Source organism: Lygodium microphyllum, chromosome 4 (genome assembly GCF_053477565.2).
Source record: "Lygodium microphyllum isolate KBCC chromosome 4, Lygodium_microphyllum_v1.1.10, whole genome shotgun sequence".
NCBI classification, from domain to species: domain Eukaryota; kingdom Viridiplantae; phylum Streptophyta; class Polypodiopsida; order Schizaeales; family Lygodiaceae; genus Lygodium; species Lygodium microphyllum.
This window is the reverse complement of record NC_141138.1, coordinates 13,510,293-13,522,095: the sequence shown is the minus strand read 5'-3', so window position 1 is coordinate 13,522,095 and position 11,803 is coordinate 13,510,293. Positions and strand designations below refer to the sequence as shown.

Below are 11,803 nucleotides of genomic sequence, written 5' to 3'. Positions count from 1 at the left end.
TCCCAAAGAGAATAGGTGAATACAATTTACAATTGCATCTAAGAAAGTGCAAATGGGAAGGAACTTGCTTGAAGTTCTTAAGCTTCATCACTCAACAGTCAACATCTGCATCTACCCTACAAAAGTCAATGAATTTTAGCCATTCCCATGACCAACATCAATTAAAAACCCACAAAGTTTCTTAGGGCTAGTAACGTTCTCAACAAGGTTTATACCAAACCTAGTAGCCAAGATAAAGCCATTGATAGATGTGTTGAAAAGAGAAAACAAATATCAATGGATGGCACAATGTGAAGCTTCGATGAACTCAAAAAAGAAATGCAAACGACAATTCAGCTGAATTACCTTGATTTTAACAAGCCATTCAAGCTACAAATTGATGCATAAATGCTAAATTAGGCGCTTATAGAGAGATTGAATTACACTATCAAACAAATGTTGGTTATATACATGGACCCATTGCATTAAACATGGGATGAGTCATTACCCTTCATCATGCAAGCATACAAAACTTCAACACAATCATCAATAAGAATCATCCTAGTTCAAGCACTCTATGGGTGGGATGCAATCGTCCCTCTAGATTTAAGCACAATGTGGGTGCAATTGACTAGGATGCATTGATATACTAAGAAAAACAATACTACAAAATCTAGACCAAGCGCAAACAATGCAAAATAAACATTATGATAAGAAAAGATGTCATAAGGAATGTCAAAAAGTTGATTCATTTAGCATCTATTTCCCAATACAATGTCCAAGATTATTAGAATCCTTCATGCATCAATGGATGGGAACCTATAGAATAACCCTGAGAGTCAGAAAGTATACCTACATGGCACAAGAAGTCCATAGGGGAACAAGCACCCTCGCCCACATATAGAGCATCAATCTATACTTTCCAACCATGTAGATTCGATACAAAGCAACAACATAAAAAAGAAGATGAATAAGGAGAATCAACAACCATGGATGACACATAGTAAGAGGAACAAAACTTGCAATACAAAAAAACCAATAGGAAGATCATCACTAGTGTAACAAAAATAAACAAAATGAGCAAGGAGTAGAGCAAAAAGAGAAAAATTGCCAACCACACCGCAGTTGATGCAACTCCTAGAATCGCATCCATGTCCCACAAAAATAGTTCTAGCAATAACTACAGCAAATAGCACCACAATAGCATGGCAAGGTACAAAATGAAGCACAAGATATGTAAACAACATAGCTACAAGAAGGGAGCTACAACAACAAACACTATGGTCTTCAAAGAGTAAAACCAAGTATTGCTAGAAGAGCCTAAAAAAGTGGGAAAAGAGAGTCACAACTCTAGTTCACATAAGAGATGTCGCCAATTGGCAAAGTTTCTAATGTGAACCGTCAAATCCATACAGTCCTCACACATTTGTGGGAGGTGTTACATGCCACGTATTGGGTCAAAGAGCACTGGTTGAGCAGTCCATCATGGAGCAACTAACAGCCATCGATGTGGCACAGGGAATAATAAAAGCAACAACTATGTAACCTGAGGATTACCCAAGTTCTTGGCACAACTGATCAAAAAATAAGAAAGAAGAAATACTTCAAAACGGGATTCATTCAAGTCTGAATTAGGCCATGTATTCACTGTAAGAACTTGTGCATTACAATAGTACACATGATTTTAGTGCTTTTAACTCAAATTTCAATTTGATATAGTATTCAAGTTATTTTGAGTATAAAAATATTAAGACCATATTCATGAATCTTATGAAGAATGAACTTGTTTTCAGCTTGTCTTTTTGGAGCATTAATGTCTTAGGTGTATATGACGTCTCAGATGCAGTGTTTGAGAAAAATATTATTGAGCAATGTACATAAATCCCATTAGACTCTTCTTAGATAGATAAATCAAGGAATTTGGTTATACATTTTTAAATGTTGTACTACAACACCAAGGTTTTTTTACTTTCAAGTCTAACAAGAAATCCTCAAAGCTAACAGGCTTCGTGATAAGTGGAAACACCACTTTCTTGAGTACATTCAAACGTGTATGCGAGAGCCAACGAGGTCATGGCGCAGTGGCTGAGTTCTAGAGGTGTGTGAGTTCGATCCATGGGTCTTGCATCCCTTGAGACACATTACATATTTATTTGCGTCCAAACATGTACGTGAGAGGCGAACCGTGTGAAGGTGGCCTTAAACATGCTAACATACTTAGCAACTTGCCAGATATGTGTGAAGAGCCTCTTATGAGGAGTAGAGACAGTCCTTCCTTTCAACGTTCACATACACGCGCGCACACGCACACACACACACACACACTTATTAATGCTGCTGCACTTCCGCCATAGCCGGCATTTCAAGGGGACGAAAGAAAGAAAGAAAGAAAGGAAGGAAGAAGGAAAATAACAAAACAAAAGAAATGAGGCACCTGATGAAAGTGTTCTTTTGAATGTGTTGTGCTCTTCACTTAAATACTCCTGTCATGCTCTGCTAAGAATAAGAAGAAGAGCTGCGGTGTCTGTTTTTCTGTGTCGTCACCTTGCACGAAGCCATAGCTCATCATCATCGTCGTATACCAGATATATCATTTTTGGGCGTTATACTTCTTCTTGTCGTATGGGAACACCTCAGTTTGTCACTGCCAGCACCAGTGGTGCAGGCCAGCACCATCGCAGCAGCCATTACATGCCCTATGAGCCCGTTTATTATGTTCCTCCCCTGCGCATAGTCGCCCCACCTGGGGTACCCCCCTGCCTGCCTCCCTCCTTCGACCCCTTGAAGGCCTTCGCCAGCGCTGCCACCGAGTTTCACCGACAGCACAGCATGAATGGCCATGGAGAAGGAGACGGTCCTGCCACCGGCAGAGCAGCCTCCAATGGCTGCGCTGCCACGCAAAATGGCGGCTCTCACCAGGCAGACCCTGAACCGCCTCGAAAGAGTACTCCCTCGAGTGATGCCTTGGGCGATGCCTCCACTGCAAACAAAGACAAGAAACGTGGCCGCCCATCTGTGGATACGAAACCTAAGAGGAAGCAGTACCCTTCGAGCTCTGGGTCCGTATCCTCGCGAAAGGCAGTGGTCAATACTCTCAGGCTCTATGATGCGCTGCGGCGTAACATGATGCTCGATGAAGAATGCAAAGGAAAAGACAATGGCAAGGGTTGCAGGCCTGATTTGAATGCAGGCAGCATCATCAACAATCAAGGCATGGCTGTGAACCGCAGTGCGAAGGTGGTCGGGACTGTTCCTGGTGTAGAAGTAGGTGATCAATTTTATTTTAGGATGGAAATCTGCTGTATAGGTATGCACGGGCCTATCCAGGGTGGGATCGAATACCTCACAAGCAAAGAGAGTGAATATGATACCCCTGTCGCTATCAGCATAATTTCTTCTGGGGGATATGACGCTCGTGATGATGGGGAAGTTCTCATTTACACAGGGCAAGGTGGCAAGAGTGGCCTTGATGGCAAGCCTACTGAGGACCAGAAATTAGAAAGGGGGAATTTGGCTATGGAGGGGAGTATGAGACACCAGGTGCCTGTCCGAGTCATTAGAGGTGTCAAGGATGCATCTAGCCCTTCAGGTAAAGCGTACACATATGATGGGCTCTACAAGGTGGAAGCATGCTGGACTGAAAAAGGGAAATTAGGATTCGAAGAGTTCAAGTTCAAGCTCCGAAGGCTTCCTGATCAGCCTGAGCTTGGTTCAGCTTTAATCAAGCTTTCCAATTCTCTGAGACTTAATCCTAGTGAGAGGGAAGGATTACGCTTGACTGACATTTCGTGTGGGAGGGAAGGCATCCCTGTGTGTGTTGTCAATTCAGTTGATGCTCAACATAGTCCGGCAGCTTTTGAGTACTGTACGAGTACAAAGTATGCGACTGGGATCAACTTTCAGGACTTTGGGTATCCAAAAGGGTGTGATTGCTCAGGTGTATGCAATGCATCTCTTAGTTGTTCCTGCTTCAACAGGAACAGCAATGCCTTCGCTTATCTCAGTGGTGGGATTCTGGTGAAAGAGAGGGGAGTGATACATGAATGTGGGAACAATTGCAGGTGCTCACTTAGTTGCCGGAATAGGTTATCTCAGAGAGGTCTCAAGTACCGGCTTGAGATATTCAAAACACAGGACAGAGGTTGGGGGTTAAGGTCTTGGGATACTATTCCTGCTGGCAGCTTCATCTGTGAATACACTGGCCGTCTCATCTCAAATGCACCATCTCCTGTTAACAGGGATTATGTTCTCAGTTTAAGCAGGTCTTTTGGAGAGAATAACATTCCCTGGGGGGATGTATCCAGCTACCTTGAAGCTCCAGTTGCGCAAGTTGCTCAGGATGTGCCAAGACCAGAGCTGACCATTGACTCTAGTCAAGCTGGCAATGCATCTCGGTTCGTAAATCACAGCTGTTGTCCTAATGTCTTAGTTCAGTGTGTGCTGCGAGATCACCAGGAGATCAGATGTCCACATGTTGCACTGTTTGCAATGGATATTATACCACCCCTTAAGGAGCTGACTATAAACTATGGTTCAGAACGCCCCTTGAGATTTCAAGCGCAAGCAAAGACATGTCTATGCAAGTCTGCAGATTGTAGAGGGGTATTTTACCAGTGAGCTTTGGAGCAGTAGCTCAACCTGACAACTGAAGCAGCCTTGCAAACAGGTAAAGGTGCAACTTTTTGGTTTGAAAAGTCCAATAAAAGTTCCTGAAATTACATGTTTTTACTTTTCCTCGAAAAATTGAGGAAGATCTTTCCTATTTCTATAGGACTTTGTTTAGCATACTCTTAGGTTCCCTTGGCTCTGTGTCGTTTGGTCTTTTTGTTTTGATTATTTTTTGAGGGAGTGGCATTTTCAGAGTGTGAGCTTGCTGTGATTACCTTTACACATGAAGTCTTGAGTTGAGTGTCATCATTCCTGGTCACACTTGGATTTGAGTTAAGTGGTGTCTTCTTCCTTTGAGTTACAATTACAAAAAGATCCTGGTGATGGCTGTATATGTTCTTTGAGTAATGATGAGCTTCAACAAGTGACCATGTGCTGGAGTGGCTAATCTTGGTTGCTGTAAAGACCTTTGGCAGAGGGTGATGCGGTCAGTATTTCAAGATGATGGCTGTTTCCATTTTGGTTGGCAATCACTACCATAGCTAGGTTGCATAATGAAGAAAACTATTCAAGGTTTTTCTTGAAGGGAATGGGCAGATAGATGGTAGCAGGGGTTGGGCAGACAAAAACTCTCTGTGGTTGAATGGAAGCTGTCAGGAGCTGATAGCTTAGAGGATTGGTCATTTTATAAGGAATTGTAGGATGTTGCTAGGTTCTTCCACATGGCTACAAACTCAAGATGCTGCTAATAGTATAATAAGAATGGTGGTTTTGAAAGGGAAGTGTGCAGGTGTGCTTGGGCTTTTTTGCACTTAGTCTTCTACAGCTGTGTATGGTAGACCCTGAGTTTCTTTTCTTGTTTTTCATGTCCCCTTTTTTTTTGCCTGGGGGGAAGGGGGGGGGGGCGGGGGGTTTTACCCAGGCTGGGGTAGCACGGAAATTGCATTTTACAAGGAATTGTAGGATGTTGCTAGGTTATTCCCTACTAACTCCATCACTGCTAATTATAGAACAATACTGGTAATTTTGAAAAGAAAGTGTGCATGTGTGCCCATGGGCTTTTTTGGTCTTGGACTTGTACAGCTGTGTAAGGTAGGCCCTCAGTTTCTGATGTGCAATGTTTTTTCTTGCTAATCCTAACCTTGAGTTTGCACTCCCATTTCAAAGAACCCCCTTTCCCAGCACTTTTATTTTATTATATTTTATTTTTTAGGCACAGTGATGGAGGAAGTATACATTGTGCAACAGCACCTGTGAGAGTGGGTGAAGTATGCCTTTTAACGGAAAAATGTGTAGCTTTTCAGGGAACTGCTTGAAGAAGGGACGGAAGGGCAAGATCAACATCTGGTACCTTGTATTCTGGTTTTGTAGTCATGGGGATCAAAAACATTCCCAATCATGTGTACAGTGAAGCTGAGTGCTTGCTATGATTAACTGTAGTAACCTATATGGATAGGGGATACCCAGGTGGGGATGCAGGTTTTATTCTTTATTATAAGGGTATCTCTATTATGCCATTTCCAAAGCACTAGTTTGAGAGAGGTTTTGTACCTTTTTTGGGTGCTATGTTCTAAATTATACATCGGGTCAGTTGGCAGTAGCTCAACTTTACTCTGCTAACAGCTAAGACCTCCTTGCAAGAAACGCAATGCTAGGTTGCATGATTCTGGAAAATCAAATCCTCTGAATATGGTTCTTACAGTTTTGCTGTTCAGTTTTGGCTTTTATTTCCTCTAGTGCACTGGATAATGTGAACATATACATAATTTTCGAAAGATGAACTTGCATATGCATATTTACTTAATTTTTGGAAGATATACTTTTGTAGACATGTTTACTTAATTTTGAAATATATACTTCTACATTTGCTGCTTAATTCTGCAAAGTTGTACCTGCATGGCATATGAATTGGATCAAGTAGCCAAAATTAGTAAATTAGATTTAGAGTGCCAATAGTTTTCAGTACTGGGCATCTAGGGAAGTACATTTAAGACATCCAAGACTTTGTGTATATTTGGATTGCTTTTGTAGTAGCACTTTACTATCAGCCAGCAAGTTTGAGAATATAAGTACACTGAAGTATTAACAAAGCTCAAACAGCAGACTAGGGCCCTCCTGATCATAATGTGACCATGATAGCAAAATTGCTGATGCAAAATAGAATTGAAAGACATGGAAACTTGTCTATGTTAGCAGTTTGTTATCTCATGTGTGAGTTTGTGCATACCTATCATGTGTGAGTTTATGCATACCTATCAGGGCTTGGGCACATTGCCTTTTATTTAGGCATTATTTTAGTGATTTTTGTTTGGTTGACCGGCTGTTGTTTTAGGACTATTTTATGCCTATTTATTTTGTGGCTCCTCTCATTTAGTCATAATTAATCATTAGGTGGACTTCTTGTTAGATAGAGGAGCCGATGCAAGTGTGCCTACGTAGCTAGTGATTCACTATTGTACGCTTCATTCTCACGTTTGATATATGGATTCCATTTTCGTAGTATATCTTTGAGTTCTTTTTCTTTGTAGTATTATTACGTTTTCTTTTTCTTTTGTCTTGTGTTTAATAGTTTATTTCAACACTTGTCTATTCTTCCATTATTGCACTAGTTTTGATATGGTATTAGATTGTGGGATCTAGGTTCTTGTTGCGATTTTTTTGTTGATTGCTTTCTTCCCCTTGCTAATCAGGTGACTTGGTATTGGTGGTTCTCAACATGTGTGTATTTAGTTGTTATCTATATTTTCAAACTAGCAATCGTGTTTTCAGCTTGCACTTGGATTTCAGTACACAATCATCAGTTTGTTGTATTAAATGTCTAATGAGCTTGTGTTTTTGATTTTTTTGCCCCTAATCGCGGTTGGGTCATTGTATAGGTCGTTTTTGCTGTTTTTGGTAGTATTTGAGTGGTTTTTTTTCATTTTGCAGTGATTGCCTTTTCTTTTTGATCGAATTTTTTGTTACACTACATGTGAATTCTCCTTTTGTGATGTCTTTGTTGCTGGTTAGGTTGTATTTTCTCTCCATATATCCTCTATCATTTATCTTCTCTCTTTCTCCTCTCTCGATGGCTCCTTTGTGCACTTCTATAGATGATAAGTTACATGGACTTGACTATCTTACATGGAGTGTTGTGATGAAAACTTGGTTTGTGCACTTCTATAGATGATAAGTTACATGGATTTGATTATCTTACATGGAGTGTTGTGATGAAAACTTGGTTTGTGCAGAAGTGGATTCGGTACATTATATGTGGAGCTACTTCTCGGCCTTAGTGTGATTTTTCTCTTCTCTAAGATTTTGATAAGGATCACCACGAGGAAGTTGTGCTTACATGGGATTCGGATGATATGTGCGCATATTTTGTATTACTTTGGTGGAATTTTAAAGTTCTATTGACGGTCACCTCTTATAGGATATCTCTTGAAGTATGGTTGAAGCTTTAGAGGTTGTATGAGACATCTTTCACCATGCTTGCAGTGATCCTTTATGGCGAGCTTTAACAAATGAAGTTTGAGTCGAAAGACATTATTCAGTCTTTTTGGCTCTATGTTACACATGTACATGATCAACTTTGATATATACAGAGTGTTCCACATCTTGTGGAAACAATACTTTATAAGCTTCTTTTAAAGTTTGATCGAGTGGTGCATACTTTGAGTGTATACACATTGTCTACACATGTGAGATTTACACATGTTTTTGATGTTGCTTGAGCATGAGGCATCTTTGCGTTTATAGGGTAGACTTTCGTCTTATTATGGAGGTTTTCGTGAGGCCTTTATAGCTTTAGAGAGGGGTAATTGAAAGAATAAGTTGAAGGCCCAATGTTATCACTATGGTAAGAAGGGTCGCTTGAGGAAGGATTGCAAGGAGTTAGTAATCTCATGGAAGGAGGAGAGGTAGAAGAAGCGGGATGCGTTCTCTGATGAGTCATCCACTTTTTCAGACTCTTGACTTCGATCCTTTGGCCAAGGAGAAGTCCATGGTATGGAAGTGGGATGCATTCTCTGACGAGTCATCCACTTTCTCAGACTCTGACTCCGATCTTTCGACCAAGGAAAAGTCCATGGTATGGAAGGGATTCACTTTCTCAGATCGAGGAAAGGGCTTGACCTCTCTTTTGTTTGTTGCTTTGTTGCAAGCAACCAATTGTTGCACATTTGGAGGCCGTGCTTCCTCACAAGATCAACCAAATATACATTTTAAGGCGTTCGAAACCATTGGGCATTGTTTAGCCAAAGCTAAGTGCCTAAGTCATAGGTTTAAGCTTTTGGGAGCCTCAGAAAATAAGCCACAAGACTTCCATCATATCTAACCTCGGAGAGTGAATTTAGTCTTAGAAGTTTTGAAGGAGCTATCAAAGGAAGGGGAACCATATGTTTTGTATGTGCATGATGGTACATTCCATGATGCAGCCCATCTGATGCTACAAATATTGTACTTCAATCACACATTGTAAAAGGCAAGTAAATGTGTACACTGAGCCTTGGATGTTGGTGATTGTCGAGAGGTACATGGGGTTTTACTTTGTGGAATTTGTGAATTTTGTATTCCTCTCCTTTAGTAATGCATGTGTTGCAACTTTTATCTTAGTGCAATGATGGCAAGGCCATTATAGCAAAAGATGAATCATGAGAAGATCTTGTTAATACGGCTCTACTATTGACAAGAACCAATGGATGTGTAGTGGCAGTTAACAAAGACATGGTGTCTATATAATATATGAATTGATCTACCAATTAGCTACCCTTAACATAAACTAGCTTCATAGATTTTCTTTTGAATATTTGAAATATAACATGCAAGTGAATTGCGTCATAATGAGAAGGCATGATATTACCAAAAAAAAAAACTTGGTTCTTTATATTGAGAAAATGGGATGCTTAGAAGTTAATTAAAAGAAAAGAGAGAAGTTTCATGCAATTATGATTTCTTTATAACTAGGTTGACACATGCAATGAGGTTTAGGTTTATAGATTTTGTTTATATAATTTGATGTGGGCATTACTAACTCTACTTGTCTTTTTGGGGGTCCTCGCTAAAGGGGAGAAATTAGATAGGGGAATAGGGGGCTATGAAATGTCTCATCACTATATTAATCTTCTATTGCAAATGTTTTCCATGGGTACATAGGTCAGTATTTGGTTCTTTAAAATCTCCTTATGGGCATCCACAATGACTTGTGGGCACTTTCATCTATCTACCCACATGTACATGGTGATATGCTTCATGAGGAAAAGGCAAGTATACTATGCTACTTGGGCATCCACAATGACATGTGGGCACCTTCATCTATCTACCCACATGTACATGGTGATATGCTTCACGAGGAAAAGGCAAGTATACCATGCTACTTGGGTAGAAAATAGTTATAGAGTAGTGCGACCCATGGCTCCTAAGAGGCTTGGTTGGAACGATACACCTTTGGCTTGCTCGGTTTGTGGACCTTCACATTTTTCCACTTTGAGAAGATTTTGTGAATAGCACCTAGAGCAGGGGCTATGCATTCCTTGTAAATGTGCCAAAGAACTTGTTCATGTATGCTTCTTTTGGCTAATGTGTGGGAGTTTCTCCTTCGATAATGTTAACTTGGGATACACCTATAATATCGCTAATAGGACTATGGAACTTTGCAGGCTTGGCATATGGTCCTAGCACATTGCATGCTCTCATAGGGATTCCATTGTGGGGGAGGATAGGGAGCCCACAAATGCACTTTATAGAAAAGTGATAATAGGATACAAGAGATTGTTTTCCTCTTCTACACTTGTTTCAACAAAAGTAGTAGGGATATGGACTTCACATGATTTGTTTGAAGGAGGATTAACTATTGGGTACACTAATTGAGTGGTAGAAGCAAAAAATGCTTCTTCTCTTGTGATCGCCTCTCCCTTCCTACTTCTCTCTCAACTAGCAAGTGAGCGAAATGGTCAATGATTTTTGAATAAATGATAGGGAGCCCTTTTCTATATTATTTGCTGCATTGTTTTCTCTCCGGGATAGCACTTCCTCGTGTTCAAAAGAGGGGGTTTTCCCTTTTTGAGAATTGAATGTGTGGTTTTTTATGTATAGTATTAATGTTGAATTGGATATATTTTTAACCATAGTTAAGTAAAATGAAATGTATATTTTAAAGTATGAATCACATTAACACTCTAGTTTTTGGAGTTAATTAGATTTGATGGAAACTTGTTGTACAGCTTGAGATGTCATGTTGATGAATAGTACCTTGCAACACATAAAATCAAAATAAAAAAGTTACTTAGTCAAAGTTTGGTGGGTTTCATGTTTTGTTAAATTTTTGATTAATAATTAACTTGTTACTTCGTAAAAGCACAATAGTTACACAAAAAAAACACACATGTTATATAAGTAGCATGTTAAAGAGTTGGCATAGGTCTCTTCATTGTTTAATACTTGTAGGGAAGGTGCCATGCCTCCTCTTTTAAGAAGATATATACTTTCATTTCCTTTGTTTTTCTTTCTTTACTATTGATTATGACAAAAAAGGAAAAAGGTAGATTCTAACCTTATGAAAAATTATACTATCAAGATTGCAATTGCATTTGCTAAAGTGAACCTTGTAATGATGAGATATAATTGAATGAGCAAAGTACATGAATTCTAAGTATGAATACAAAAGCGAATTAGTTATACTAATACACTAAGTAATTGCAACATAATGTACTCACTACTTAACTAAATATATTTAAAACACAGTATTCACTTGTAAATTAGTTACACTATTGTACTAAGTATCAATGTGACACAAACACAGTGAACTACTAACTCATTAGTGTAACTAATCAAGTAGTTACACCAAACTAAATAATTACTAATTACTCAGTATAATTGTTTTTTAACTTGGTTTAAGTAAGTACTATACAAATGCCACTAATGCTACAACTAAGTAAGTACTATATGAATGCCACTAATGCCACTAAGTAAGTACTATACGAATGCCACTAATGCTATAACTACGAAGTCATTGCTAAAGCCAATGCCCACATCAACACCACTAATGCCACTAATGCTACTAGATGCCACTAACGCAATAACACATATTGCCAAAACATACAATGGTAAGACACCAAGGATTAAGATGCCAAATCATGCAGTGAAAACTTGGGATTGAAGTTGAAGGAGTTGGGGATGTTTTGAGATGAAAGTAGGTGAAAAGATGACAAGTTAACTAAGAGTAGTCACTTATGTA

General features: G+C 39.4%; 1 protein-coding gene across 2 annotated transcripts; it reads left to right on the top strand.

Moving 5' to 3' along the window:
* The first annotated feature begins 2,256 nt into the window (after window positions 1-2,256).
* On the top strand, window positions 2,257-6,988 carry LOC148036806 (histone-lysine N-methyltransferase, H3 lysine-9 specific SUVH1-like). 2 transcript variants are annotated; one of them, XM_087675696.1, is made up of 2 exons: window positions 2,257-4,645; window positions 5,884-6,988. In XM_087675696.1, exon 1 carries the CDS (start codon window positions 2,602-2,604, stop codon window positions 4,594-4,596), a length of 1,995 nt encoding a protein of 664 aa, XP_087531822.1. In that variant the 5' UTR covers window positions 2,257-2,601; the 3' UTR covers window positions 4,597-4,645; window positions 5,884-6,988. The 2 variants fall into 2 exon arrangements, with proteins under 2 accessions (XP_087531822.1, XP_087531821.1); XM_087675695.1 differs by having other exon boundaries at window positions 2,259-4,645; window positions 5,892-6,977.
* The last annotated feature ends 4,815 nt before the right edge of the window (window positions 6,989-11,803 follow it).

What these genes read in the sequence shown, in the direction of transcription:
- LOC148036806 (XM_087675696.1), top strand. Translation starts at nt 2,602, where the DNA reads ATGGGAACACCTCAGTTTGTCACTGCCAGCACCAGTGGTGCAGGCCAG.